This window comes from Dysidea avara, chromosome 2, assembly GCF_963678975.1.
Source record: "Dysidea avara chromosome 2, odDysAvar1.4, whole genome shotgun sequence".
NCBI classification, from domain to species: Eukaryota; Metazoa; Porifera; class Demospongiae; order Dictyoceratida; family Dysideidae; genus Dysidea; species Dysidea avara.
In genome coordinates this window covers 45,636,400-45,651,353 of record NC_089273.1, presented here as the reverse complement: position 1 = coordinate 45,651,353, position 14,954 = coordinate 45,636,400, and the positions used below count along the sequence as shown (strand labels likewise).

At 34.9% G+C, this 14,954-nt stretch overlaps 2 protein-coding genes across 2 annotated transcripts; both read right to left on the bottom strand.

Annotated features, from left to right (window-relative positions):
* Positions 1-1,373: 1,373 nt before the first annotated feature.
* LOC136248144 (uncharacterized) lies at positions 1,374-8,566 on the bottom strand. Its single transcript, XM_066039959.1, has 2 exons — positions 2,265-8,566; positions 1,374-1,449 (listed from the first exon to the last, which is right to left on the bottom strand). The coding sequence occupies exons 1-2, from the start codon at positions 8,564-8,566 to the stop codon at positions 1,374-1,376; spliced, it is 6,378 nt and encodes a 2,125-aa protein (XP_065896031.1).
* A 321-nt stretch (positions 8,567-8,887) lies between these two features.
* Positions 8,888-12,832, bottom strand: LOC136248143 (probable outer membrane protein pmp20). The gene is made up of 2 exons (XM_066039958.1): positions 10,473-12,832; positions 8,888-10,412 (listed from the first exon to the last, which is right to left on the bottom strand). Exons 1-2 carry the CDS (start codon positions 12,830-12,832, stop codon positions 8,888-8,890), a joined length of 3,885 nt encoding a protein of 1,294 aa, XP_065896030.1.
* Between the last annotated feature and the right edge of the window lie 2,122 nt (positions 12,833-14,954).

The window sequence follows — 14,954 nt, the reverse complement described above, 5'->3', positions numbered from 1 at the left end:
TCTTGAAATTGTAAAATTTTACAACCATAACTTAGGTATTAATATATATACTTCACCTGTTGTCTTACAACTGTTGTCGGTTTCCAATCAATGGCAGATAACTCTAAACTCCAACTATAAATCTAATTCCAGTATAATATAATTATGAGTCTCTATCAGCACTCATGACCAACTGCCAATTGTTTGTTAGCCAATGCCTATAGCAAGAATGCCATCAAGAATTTTCATAATGAACTAACACACAATAGCAATAGTGCATGCAAAAATGATTGACCAAAGTTATCTAGGCATGACTTTCTGCATTCACTGTGAAAACCTTTAACTGCTTGCACTCACACAGGCAACAATTGCAACTCACTAAGGTGTCAGTTTATTTCAGCTCATCTCTGGCACCACAAACCAAAAACTGTGATGTCTTCCTCAGCATATTGAAAACTACACTATGCACAAAGCTGCATCTAAACACATGGGCATACTATAGTTATACAATTCTTTACAGTATTTTACAGCATACGACAAATTCTATAAAGTATGCTAATTTTATTGTTAGTTATCACTGTTCGTAAAGTGAAATACATTGTGCAGTATTCTTTTGGAATAATCCCACTATTTACAAAAGTTATTTCTCAGTGTTTTCTTTTTTAATAATGCCCTATGAAGTAGCTTGTAATTATATTACTGTAGCTTGTCTCAGAATTCCATAATCTTATAGGGTCTCTCGTAGTACAGAAAAGTACTCTGTAAAACACTGCAGCTGCATACTATTTCTCAGTACATTTTTTTGTGCCACCCACCCCTTGTGAGGACTCATCATCCAGCAACACAAATAGAGAAAAACCTATTTAAAATGGTGGGAAATTGTAAAGGCAGCTTTTTGTACTCTATTACTCAGAAATAAATGGGCTGAAGTTTGATATGACAGGTATTTTGATACACAACAAAACTACATTAGTCACTAGCTGCAATAATTCTTTCCTAACTTGATAAGTTAGATGAATGGGATAAATTTGCTTATGATTGTATATTTCAGTTCTTGTATATATGCATATTCCTGCTTATCAATACAAAGTTTAATTCTAACAACATTACTTGCAACAATGTGACATATGTGGCTGGATTTGTGAAAAGGTACCTTTTTCATATCCATATAATAATTAAAAAATAATTCATTACTTTAATTTTTGTTGGCACATCCAGTGACGAAAATTTTTTGACTACGAATATTTCCTGATTTACGGTACTATTATGCACTACAGCTATTACATCTAAAACTGAAAGTTCTACAACACACATTAGGGGGATACATGTATGTGTGACACACTGTATATGCATACAATCTACACTTGTCATTGTTCACATCTCATAGTATACAGTCAGTCTTCAATCTCATCCATCACTTCCATGAAGGATTCACGATAGTGAGTGACATCATCAATCTCTGATTCTCGGCTATATGTAAGAATATAGAGAGCATAACATGTGCCATGACAACAATCACATGATAAAGCATGATGTGTACAGTAACATTCAGAAACAGTACTAGAAATATTGATAGGGTTCTGAGAACATTGTTTGATAGATTTACTTACATAATTATGTAGGCTTGCAGCATAACATAAAAATTATTATCAAAGTTTAGTAGCAAATGTAAAAGTACACAAAAGGTTACAGTGCAGTATTGTTTTACCTATAACAGTAATCTGATGCTCATGTCGCTTTCAGTGTTTAGATTTTCCCACCTATGCAGTTTTCCTTAAAGCAGGTTTTATTTTCCGTCTCTTATGTCATATGTGTGATATTTTGCTGAACTTTAATTTATATTGTACTGAAATACATAGCTATGATTTGAGACTGTTCTATTAGAGTATCTCACTCATTACTTGTTTTCAACATAACAAAACAATTTTGCTGAAGTATGTGCAAAGTTTATGATCCCTTATATTCACTTTACAAAATTTGCACCTATTGTGTCAGCATTTTGTTCTTTCTGCTGCAAGTTTAGCTGGAAAAATTGTAATTAGTTTCTCAGGGATGGTACCGCAAGAGGAAACAAGAAATCTTTATAGCAGAAAAATCAGAGCTAAAAAGATAATTATTTACTTATTGAGAAGACTGCAAATGTAAAGAGTTTACAGTTACAGCCTGCACTTTGGTTGACTGTGTAATGATACACTTATACGATTTTATCTGTATTTTATCTATATTGTACAGTGTACAAAGTATCACGTATATATTACTTCTGGCCCACAATGTGGTATACTTACATTTCACATATAGTAGCATTCACCCTCCTGCTATCATCAATAACACTCTCAACAAATTCTTCTCTCATCGGTACCTCATTGTTGTCATTAGTGGTGTCAGGTTTAGGTGGTACAAAATATTTAGTGATTTTCTTAATTTTCCTTTTGTAAAGGTAAATTTCCATTAGCAGAAATGGTATTAAGGGTAGTATAACTAATACAAACATAAATGATAGCAATAAATCAGGATCATAGCTGTCAATAAGTGGTACCATTGAAACCACAATCATCAGCTGCAACACAAAACCATCAAACAAATTAAGAATGTTAGATCCATATGGCTTTAACATCAAATGTATCAAAGCTAGTGTGGAGTTAGCAATGATCAATAAATACTGGGTGGTGTTATTGTTGGATGGATTAGCAATGATTATCAGAATAATCACCAGTCGACATATCATGTAATAAGCTGCAAAACTACGATACTTGTCTTTGTAGCATCCTTGAAACTGATCCAAAAATGGCTTTATCCTAGTAAAGTTTATCTTGTGGTTAAAGAATGGTTCTAGCAGCAGTAAAAGCGGAAGACCCATCACGATGATTAGTGAACATACTATTGCTATGATAACATATGGTAGATGATGACCATGAAAATACTCTATGTCAGGTGACAGGTAAGTGTAAACCTTATCCACATTATCTAATGTCAGTGACCTCAATAGCAGTAATAAAGTTGTTGCCACAGAAGTATATGATAGCAATAGAAGGAAAGAGATAACATGGATAATTCCTTTACTCACAAATGATGAAAACTTGTATGATATTCTTGCTGATTGGCAGATTACTACTATGATGATAGCAACAGCTAGTGGATGGACATAATGAATGAACTGTTGGTCAATTCCACTCATATCAGTTACTAAACAGAGCTGTCCTAAAAATTGTGGTGTGACTTTTGCAATACTGGACATTACGTTAATAAATGTAAATAATCCTTGTGATGAGTACAAGCGTTCACTCAGTAAAACATCTACCATACTGTAATAGTATGTAATAGCATACAAATAACCAATCCCAACGTGATAGTATGTCACAATGAACACTGATGTAACTATGACCACCCAGTAAAGGATTGATAATGTTACCACAAGTACTGTCTGTTCTGTTGTACACGTGAAAATACTTACACATTTTATAGAATCAAATGAAAGAGTATAGCCTTCCTTACAGTTACCACAAGCTGTACCAGATCTGTGTGAATTACACTGATTTGCTCTGTCTGGTGAAAGTTTAAAAAATCCATTAGCTGTTTCACAACAAGTGAAATTACAGTAACTATTTGGACAAATTGCCACTGTAGCTTTATCATTAACTTCACCGAACCAGTAACCTCTTTTAATAGATGATGTGCCACCCGAACAAGACACAATATTGCTATCATTGTAGCATAAACATGTTTGTGTATTATTGTCATAGTGGAAACCAGGGTGACATGGTGATAGTTGAGTTATTAGTTCCACAGATATTGTTTGTAAATTAGATTTACTGCCATGATTTGAAGTAATGCCTATTGAAAAATTGGTTGCATTAGAAATTCTCTTTCCTATTACACTGATTCCTTGAAATGTTGTACATGATACCAGCACTTGTGATCCATTAATACTATGATTGTGATTATTTCCACTAACTACAAATTGTGTAGCATCAGCAGGCCGATCATAAAAATCTTGTACACAGGCATCAATTATGATTTCATGACCAAGCATTATATTCTTAATCATATAGATATGGCAGCTTGTGTTGGTGTGGTTATCAACACATTTGATACCATAAAATTCTAGTTTACTGAGGGGAGTAGTGATGTGATCATTTAATGAGCTGTTTAATAGTGACCTTTTGTTAATGCCAACGATGCTGTTGTTCAAACAGGTCTCATTACATGATGTTGGTATATCGATGTACACATCAGCTCCTGTTAAGGCATTGCTGCTGTTAAAATCAATTTTTTCTGTGTTAAAGATTAATTTATTTTCATCACTTTGTAATAGTTCACTATATATGGCCCCACCATATCGATTAGCAGTATTATAAAAGAAACTAATATTTGAATCATTGTTAAATCTTGCAGTATAATTGTTGCTGAGATGTATGGCACCTCCATTACCCCTGGCTGTGTTACTGATAAACATTAATTTTTCAGAAAATGTTAGAGTAGATTGCTGAATAGAAATAGCTCCACCATTTTCTGCACTGTTCATTTCAAATATTGTTGAAACACTGCTGTTAAATGTTATGCTAGACTGAATTATTGAAATAGCTCCACCACGCTCAGCAGTGTTGCATGTAAATATCACCGATATGTTTTCTTCTAAATAAATGTCAGAATGTCTATCACAATGTATGGCCCCACCATGTTGTTCTGCTTTGTTATTAAGAAAAGTAACATTAGAATAATCTTCGATGACAGTGATAGAATGATCAAAAGAATATATCCCACCTCCACCTCTAGTGGCTATGTTGTCATGAAATGTGACTTTACTGTATTCTGTAACAATAAGATTAGTTCTATCATGCAAATACATACCTCCACCTTGTAAGTTGCACGTGTTGTTGGAAAATATTGTATTGCAATATTCATCAATAGTGATAGAGCATTTTTCGACAGAATATATAGCTCCACCACTTAGTGTAGCTCTGTTGTTACTAAAGACAACTGCAGAGTATCCTTTGAATGAAATAGTTGATTGGCTGATTAAATATAAGGCCCCACCATTTTGCACTGCTGTGTTATTGTTAAAAGATACATTAGTATGGCAATTAAATGTCATGCTAGTGTTATCAGCCAGATATACAGCTCCTCCTAGCTGCAATGCTCTATTATTTGTAAATGAAATATGAGAATTTCCATTAAATCTCACTACTGAATTATCAAATATATAAATAGCTCCTCCATGCTGGTGAGCAGAATTGGTATGAAATGTGATATTAGAATGGTCCATGCTGATCAGTTTGGCATTATCATATAAGTATATTGCTCCTCCTTGTTGAATTGCTGTGTTATTATGGAATACAACATCACAGTTTTGATCAAACATTATTGATGAATTTTTAAATAAATATATAGCTCCTCCTAGCTGTAAAGCTTTGTTATTCTGGATTAAAAGAACAGTAGCTCCACCAAGTAGCACACGGTCATCATTGTTAGAATATATCACTGCACCATTTTGTGCAGCAGTGTTGTGCATTAAAACAACTTGTGAATTTTCTGTGAACATGATAGTACAGCCACTATGAGTTGATATACATCCTCCATTTTGTGTAGCTGTATTACCACTAAAACTAACTTTAGAGTTTCTCTTGATTGTGATGTTGGACATAGTGTGAGAATGTACAGCTCCGCCATGTACAGCTTTGTTGTGATCTAATTTCAATGTCGAGTTTCCTTCAGACAATGTATAGGAGCAATTACTACAATATAAAGCTCCTCCTGCTTCAGCACTGTTACTGGTAAATGTTACTGATGTATTTCCATCAAATGACATACCGCAGCGTTCATTACAGTAGACAGCTCCTCCACCTCTGGTGGCTGTGTTATAGTTGAATGTGACTGCTGAGCTTTCATTAAATTTTATGTTAGAGCCTATTAATGAAACTATAGCTCCTCCATATTCAGCCGTGTTGTTAATAAACTTTACTTCTGAATTATCATGGAAATCTAGCAAAGATTGTTGAGTGAAACATATGGCTCCACCATATCTCATAGCTGTATTGTTCTGAAAACTAACTCTTGAATTACCTTCAGGTATCAAAGTGACATTATCAGTTGAATATAAAGCACCTCCATGCTGCATGGCTTTATTACTTTCAAACACAACATCACATAATTCACTGAGTACAATGTTAACATTATTGGTAGAGTGTATAGCTGCACCATCTTGTATTGCAACATTGGTAAGAAAAGAAACTGCCGAATGTCCTCTAAATGCTACGTTTGAAGTATTAGCAGATGATATAGCACCACCATTTTGATTTGCTTTATTGTTATTAAGAATTACTTTAGAATATCCTTCAAATATTGTATTGGACATGGTAAGTGTATGGATAGCTCCACCCTGTGTAGCTTCGTTATAAGTGAAGTTCAATGTTGAGTTTCCTGTGCACAAAACATAAGAGTTGTTGTTACACTGTACAGCTCCACCTGTTTCTGCACTGTTATTGGTAAATGTTACTGATGTACTTCCATCAAATGAGACATGGCAATGCTCATCACAGAACACAGCTCCTCCAAATGTGGTGGCTGTGTTGTTGTTAAATGTAACTCTTGATGTTCCATTGAATGTGATATCAGATCTGTTTATAGACATTATTCCTCCTCCAATAGATGCGTAATTTTCAATAAAGTCCATGCTTGTATTTTCATGAATAATAACATTTGAAAATTGAATGAAATACATGGCTCCACCTCCAATTGTGGCTTTATTACTTTGAAATATTGTACGTGATTGACTTTCAAATAGAGCAACAGAATTGACTTCTAAATAAATAGCTCCTCCATGTTGCATTGCTTGATTATTTTGTATGACAACAGTTGAATTTTCACTGATTACGACTTGGGTCAGAACATTACAATAAATAGCAGCACCATTTTTCATGGCTACATTACTACTGAACAACACTCTTGAATGTCCAGTAACAGTTACGTTAGATTCATCCATAGCTGATATTGCTCCACCATTTTTGTCGGCTGTGTTATGACAAAAGGACACATTAGAGCTTTGGTCAAATGTAAGGAAAGAGAGTTTATCAGAATATATAGCTCCACCATCTATAGCTCGGTTATTGATGAATTGTACTGTTGAAATTCCTTTATACAGAATATAAGAATTGTCATTACAGTGTACAGATCCACCAGTTACTGCACTGTTATTTGTAAATTTTACTGATGTACTTCCATCAAATGAGATACCACAATGTTCATCACAGTATACAGCTCCTCCACCTCTGGTGGCTGTGTTGTTGTTAAATGACACAATAGAATTGTCACCAAACATGACATTAGTGAGATGTAATGATGCTATAGCTGCTCCAAAGTTTGCACTATTATCATCAAACATTATGTTACTGTTTTGTTTGAATGACAGTGTTGAGTGTGAGTTTAGGTAAATTACTGCACCATATTTTGCTGTGTTTCTTCTGGATGTAATACTAGACATTCCTTTGGACACAATAGAAGTGTTATCAGAAGAATACACTGCACCGCCATTCTTCACTGCTAAATTACTTTGAAGTAAAAGATTAGAATTTTCATTTAAAATGATATTGCTAAAGGAAAAAATATACATTGCTGCACCATTTTGATTGGCAACATTGTGATTCAACAAAACTACTGCATTTCCATTAAAAGTGATATTAGAGGCATTAACAGATGATATGGCTCCACCATTTTGTGTAGCTAAATTGTCAGCAAGAGTAATATTGGAATAGTCTTCACATATGATGTAGGACATAGTAGTGGAATATACAGCTCCTCCATGTGTGGCTGTGTTATTAATAAAAGTTGAATTTGATCGTCCTTTAAATATTAGAAAAGAGTTGTCATTGCAATGTACAGATCCACCAGTTTCTGCACTGTTATTGGTGAATGTTACTGATGCACTTCCATCAAATGAGATACCACAATGTACATCACAGTATACAGCTCCTCCACCTCTGGTGGCTGTGTTGTTGGCAAATATAACTGACGAATTGTCATTATAAGAAATTTGACAATCATATCTGGATAGTATAGTTTCCCCATTGCCAGCAGAATTTCTATTAAATTTTACCACTGTATGATCATCAAATGTGATATTAGAGTTATTGTGAGACAGTACTGCTCCACCATCCCTCACCACATAATTGTCAAGAAACGCTACCATGGAGTTCTCAACAAATCTGACATCAGAATACTGTTTTGAATATATAGCTCCTCCAAAACTTGCATTATTACCATTAAAGGTTACTATTGAGCTGCCTTGATTAATGATAGAAGAATAATCAAATAAAATTCCTCCTCCATAACTTGTGGCATGGTTGTCATGAAATGTGACTGATGATCTTCCAGTAACTGTGATACCTGAATGTTGACAATACACAGCTCCTCCATCAGATGCTTTGTTATCAGTAAATGTAATGTTTGATGAGTTACTAAATGTAATGTTAGACATCCATTCAGAAAATACTGCACCACCATAATCTTCAGCACTGTTTCCAATAAATGTCACAACTGAATTTCCTTCAAAAGATTGAGTGGAATGAGTTTGGTAGATAGCTCCACCGTACATTTTAACAGAATTTCCCTCAAAATTTACATTACACTTGTCATCACATATCACAACAGAATAGTTACAATAAATGCCTCCACCAGTTGTTGCTTCATTTCCTCTGAACAATACTTTACCACTAAGGGGTCATCCATTATTTTCAGCCTTTACGCAAGAGTACAAAGAGTACGCTAGGGGGGAGGGGGTTAAATCACACGTACGCTTATAAAATCATTGTGTATATACTGTACATAGTATCAACATTTATACAGTATGCTTTGTGAAGGAGGGAGGGGGTTAGAAAAAAGAGTACTCTTTGTACGCTTGCATAAAGACTGAAAATTATGGATGATCCCTAAGGTGAAGAGTAGTCTGCAAAATGTAAATTGGTATTGCTTGGTTGCTGATGAAAACAGCATTCTGCACTGAACTATGATATAAGTGTTTAGTGGCTGATCCATCAAGGTAAATTACACTTTGAGCAATGCTATTGAAGGAAAAATTGCTATGTTGAATCATAAGTCGTGATATAAAACTGGTTTTAGGTGTGTAATGAATAGCTCCACCATGACCTGTGTAATTGTTATGTGAAAAGTTACAATTGCTAATGTTAATGTTCCCCAATACATTTGCCAGCACAACAGCTTGTCCTGTTGATTTGTAAAAGGAACAACTTTCGATTAAAATATCTGATGAATCGTAAAACATAATTCCAGGGTTTAAAGTACTCTTTTCATTGTTCACAGAACCACACCTTTGCCATTTTATACCAACAATAGCTACATTTGTACAGCTGACAAACTCTAATCCTCCAACACTTATTGCTGGATCTCTGTGACCAATAATTGTAATGTTTTCAAAGAATTTTAATGTTAGTATTGTAGTCACTGTAATATCAGATGCTATATAGACAATAGCATTGCTTAAATTATTTGTAAGATTGACAAGAGATTGACTCGAATTAACACAAATAGATAACATTGAATTTCCAGTTAAAGATATGTTAGGGGCAGTGTAAAATATACTATGTTGAATAGATTTGCTTACACTATGATCATAGTTTGTTTCATTGTATATTGCACAAGGCATACTGCCAAACTGTACAGCTTTACCTAGTAATATAAGAACTCTGTAATTAGTGAATCTCACAAATGAATTTCCCTCAAATGTAATGTTCGAAGAAGATACTGCTGTAACAGCTTGTATATACTTGTCTATGTTTTCATCAAACTTTACATTTGAATTTCCATCAAATTTGACCGGACAGCTTGAATTTGTGTTAGAGTATATAGCTCCACCATGTATAGCTTTGTTATGAAAATATCTTGCTTGTGAATTTCCTGTAAACAATACTGAACTGTTTCTTGAAAAATATGCAGCTCCTCCATAACTGGCTTCATTATTATTAAATGTTACGCTTGAGTTACCATTAAACGTGATATTAGATGAAGCCTCACAATATACAGCTCCTCCATCATCACTGGCTTCATTATTATTAAATGTTACACTTGAGTTACCATCAAATGTAATATTAGATGAAAACCAACAAAATACAGCTCCTCCATCTTTACTGGCTTTATTATTATTAAATGTTACACTTGAGTTACCATCGAATGTGATGTGAGATAAAGACCAACAATATACAGCTCCTCCAAACCGACTGGCTTCATTATCGTTAAATGTTACACTTGAGTTACCATCAAATGTGATAGGAGATGAATGATAACCAAATACAGCTCCTCCATCATCACTGGCTGTATTATTATTAAAAGTTACCTTTGAGTTACCATCAAATGTGATATGAGATGAAGACTTACAATTTACAGCTCCTCCATCATAACTGGCTTCATTATTATTAAATGTTATCCTTGAGTTACCATCAAATGTGATATGAGATGAATAATAACAATATACAGCTCCTCCAAACCGACTGGCTTCATTATTATTAAGTGTTACACTTGAGTTACCATCAAATGTAATATTAGATGAAAGCCAACTAAATACAGCTCCTCCATCTTTACTGGCTTTATTATTATTAAATGTTACACTTGAGTTACCATCAAATGTGATCTGAGATAAAGACCAACAATATACAGCTCCTCCAAACCGACTGGCTTCATTATCGTTAAATGTTGCACTTGAGTTACCATCAAATGTGATAGGAGATGAATGATAACCAAATACAGCTCCTCCATCATTACTGGCTGTATTATTATTAAATGTTACCTTTGAGTTACCATCAAATGTGATATGAGATGAAGACTCACAATATACAACTCCTCCATCATCACCGGCTTCATTATTATTAAATGTTATACTTGAGTTACCATCAAATGTGATGTGAGATGAATAATAACAATATACGGCTCCTCCGTCATAACTGGCTTCATTATTATTAAATGTTACACTTGAGTTACCATTAAATGTAATATTAGATGATAACCAACAAAATACAGCTCCTCCATCTTTACTGGCTTTATTATTATTAAATGTTGCACTTGAGTTACCATCAAATGTGATATGAGATGAAGACTCACAATGTACAGCTCCTCCTTCATAACTGGCTTCATTATTATTAAACATTACACTTGAGTTACCATCAAATGTAATATTAGATGAAAACCAACAAAATACAGCTCCTCCATCTTTACTGGCTTTATTATTATTAAATGTTATACCTGAGTTACCATCAAATGTGATATAAGATGAAGACTCACAATGTACAGCTCCTCCATCATAACTGGCTTCATTATTATCAAAGGTTACACTTGAGCTACCATCAAATGCAATATTAGATGAAAACCAACAATTTACAGCTCCTCCATCTTTAATGGCTTTATTATTATTAAATGTTACACTTGCGTTACCATCAAATGTGATATAAGATGAAGACTCGCAATTTACAGCTCCTCCATCATAACTGGCTTCATTATTATTAAATGTTACGCTTGAGTTACCATCAAATGTGATATAAGATGAAGACTCGCAATTTACAGCTCCTCCATCATAACTGGCTTCATTATTATTAAATGTTACACTTGAGCTACCATCAAATGTAATATTAGATGAAAACCAACAAAATACAGCTCCTCCATCTTTACTGGCTTTATTATTATTAAATGTTATGCTTGAGTTACCATCGAATGTGATATGAGATGAAGATTCACAATGTACAGCTCCTCCTTCATAACTGGCTTCATTATTATTAAATGTTACACTTGAGTTACCATCAAATGTGATATGAGATGAAGATTCACAATGTACAGCTCCTCCATCATAACTGGCTTCATTATTATTAAATGTTACACTTGAGTTACCATCAAATGTGATATTGGAATTATCACTGGATATGGCACCACCAGATCTTGCACTGTTGTCCTTAAATGTCACTATTGAGTTTTCCCAAAAGATCATCCTGGAACGAATTAAATAAATAGCTCCACCATTATCTGTATCAGAGTTACTAATAAAATTTATGTCAAACTTATCACAAAACATGACTTTGTAGTCCCTGCTATAAATTCCTCCACCAGACTTTGCTGTATTACCCTTGAATAACATTCCTCCCCTAATATGAAGATTAGTATTTGAAATGTAAATTGGTACTCCTTTGTTGTTGACAAACACATTGTCTTGTAAGTAAACATGACCAGTGATCCTGCTACCTGAACCATCAATGTAAACTACACTTTGTGTGGCTCTATTGAAAATGAATTGGCTATTTTTGATCATCAACTTGTGTTGACTATAGCTATTAGTATTTGGTGAATAATGTATAGCTGCTCCATGTCCACTATATTGATTTATGTGTGTAAAATTGCAATTGTAAATGTATGCATTTCCAGGCACTTCCAAAAGTAAAACACTTTTTCCTTTGGAGTTATGGAATGAGCATCTTTCAAAGGAAACATTGGATGAGTTGTAAAATTCAATTCCTGGATAATCTTTAGAGCCACATCCTTCCCACTGGATACCTTCAATGGTTATATTCTTGCAGGAGATGAACTTTACAGCACCAACATCATTACACTTTACAACAGGATTTCTATGTCCTATTATCATGATGTTTTCAAGACCTTCTAATGTCACAATAGACGACAACTCAACATCAGTTGTAATGTTGACAATGGTGTTATTACTGGAGATGTTATTTAGAATGTCATCAATTGAATAAAAGGTAAAGTTTCCAGATACACAACAGGGAAGTTTATCCTGACCTCTCTCATTTAAATCACCTGAGCCACGAACTAAGTCATCACTTCTATTCTGAGAAGTATCATAGGGCATCACTTTTGTAGCTCCTTTAATTTGGCTGAACAAACACACTAGCAGAACAATAGCTATGGAAATTTTTAGGAGTTCCATGCTTGTATCAACAGGTAACAAAAAAAACTAACTTGTAGTTCAGTTACTGATATTTATAGCTTCAACGGGGATATGATGTCACATTGATGATGTCACATTGATGATGTCATGATAGATGTACACATTCAGTCAATGGTAGTTATAAACATGTTTGTGGAAAACATGGACTGTGCATTACTACTTCAGATTCTAGACCTGATAGCTAATTAGACCTATACACCAATTTGATTTTAATAAGCAGTGAAATTTTAAAACAACTACCGTACAGTATATATAGTAAAAAACTGTGGCGGTAAAAAAGTGACGAAACCTCTCCATTGAAAAAATTGGCGGAAAACAAATTTGGCGATTAAAATCAAGACACACGGTAGTGAGTCGTGCGGCCCAAGAAGCCAGCGCGTAACACCCGTGAGTATATTGACAGGAAGAAAGAAAACGCAATCTTCGCACCTCCGTAGCTCTGTGCTTCCTTGATGAAACAAGACGATTTTTGCTGTGGACATGCCCTCCAACTTCAGCACTCCACATTCCAAATTTGAGCGAAATCACTTCACGCGTTCCCGAGATATGCGACTTCAAAAATTGGCTTAGATTCTTGGTTTTTTTTCCTCTTGTCGCACACTTACAAAAACTGCTATAAAACGCAAACGCCATATCCGATTTCCTTGAAATTTGGCACACAGAAGGGGGGTATAAAGGCGCATCTCGGTACCAACTTTGGCTGGAATACAATAAACAGGCAAAGAATTATGAGCGATTATTCACGAAACATAACACCAATATGTTGTCACGCCTACAGGGTAAACCGCATATGGGAAGAAGCTGAAAATCGGTGGATGAATGGGTTAACTATTGAATCTCAAACCTTTTGTGGTTTGAAAGAAATCGAGCTAAAAACCAGGAAGATACAACGAAAAAACCAACAGTGTGTAACAGTTACGCAATCGAGATTAGCTAATAAAAAAAAAAAACTGCTTGCCACGCCTACCAGATAAACCGCTTGGGGGTAATGCTTTGAAAATCATTGTACAGATGGAGTAATCATCTTAGAAAGGTTCATCAATGGTGTAGAAGAATCAGACTTAAAGCCACGGAGCTATAACACGAAATCCAACTTGGTGCAGCAAGTGCGAGATCGAGATACTCTAATAGAGCAGTCATCCTAATAGAGCAGTCACCCTGAAGAGAATTCAAGAGATCAGCTAGAAACAAGAAACCTGTATAGAGATCAGCTACACACAAGTTACCCTGTAGAGAGATCAGCTAGAAGAAGTTACCTTGTAGGGAGTTCATGCAACTATGGAAAGAGATAGTTCAGCTAGAAGAAATCTCCTTGTATAGAGTTCAGCTACAAAGAAACCACTATGTAGAGAGTTCAGCTACAAACAAATCGCCCTGTAGAGAGATCAATAGAAGAAGTTACCTTGCAGAGAGTTCAGCTACAAAGAAACCATCATGTAGAGAGTTCAGCTACAAACAAATCTCCCTGTAGAGAGATTAGCTAGAAGAAGTTGCCTTGTAGAGAGTTCAGCTACAAAGAAACCATCATGTAGAGAGTTCAGCTACAAACAAATCTCCCTGTAGAGAGATCAGCTAGAAGAAGTTACCTTGTAGGGAGTTCAGCTTCAAACAAATCACCCTGTAGAAAGATCAGCTAGAAGAAGTCGCCTTGTAGCTGAGAGTTCAGTTACAAAGAAACCACCATGTAGAGAGCTCAGCTACAAACTAGTGACTTTGTAGAGACATCAGCTAGAAGAAGTTACCTTGTAGAGAGTTCAGCTACAAAGAAACCATTCTTTAAAGAGCTCAGCTGCAAACAAATCACCTGTACAGAATTCAGCTACAAACAAATCTCCCTGTAGAGAGATCGGCTAGAAGAAGTTACCTTGTAGATCGTTCAGCTACAAACAATTCACCCTGTAGAGAGAGCATCTAGAAGAAGTCACCTTGTAGAGGGTTCAGTTACAAAGAAACCACCATGGAGATTTCTGTAATCAATATATGTATTATATATATAATTTGTACATTTACTGATAAAATATTT

What these genes read in the sequence shown, in the direction of transcription:
- LOC136248144 (XM_066039959.1), bottom strand. Translation starts at nt 8,566, where the DNA reads ATGTACGGTGGAGCTATCTACCAAACTCATTCCACTCAATCTTTTGAA. An exon ending in AATGCTACTATATGTGAAAT is followed by an intron (nt 1,450 to 2,264) that starts GTAAGTATACCA and finishes TCTTACATATAG; the next exon opens with CCGAGAATCAGAGATTGATG.
- LOC136248143 (XM_066039958.1), bottom strand. Translation starts at nt 12,832, where the DNA reads ATGCCCTATGATACTTCTCAGAATAGAAGTGATGACTTAGTTCGTGGC. An exon ending in AATAATAATGAAGCCAGTCG is followed by an intron (nt 10,413 to 10,472) that starts GTTTGGAGGAGC and finishes TGGTAACTCAAG; the next exon opens with GATAACATTTAATAATAATG.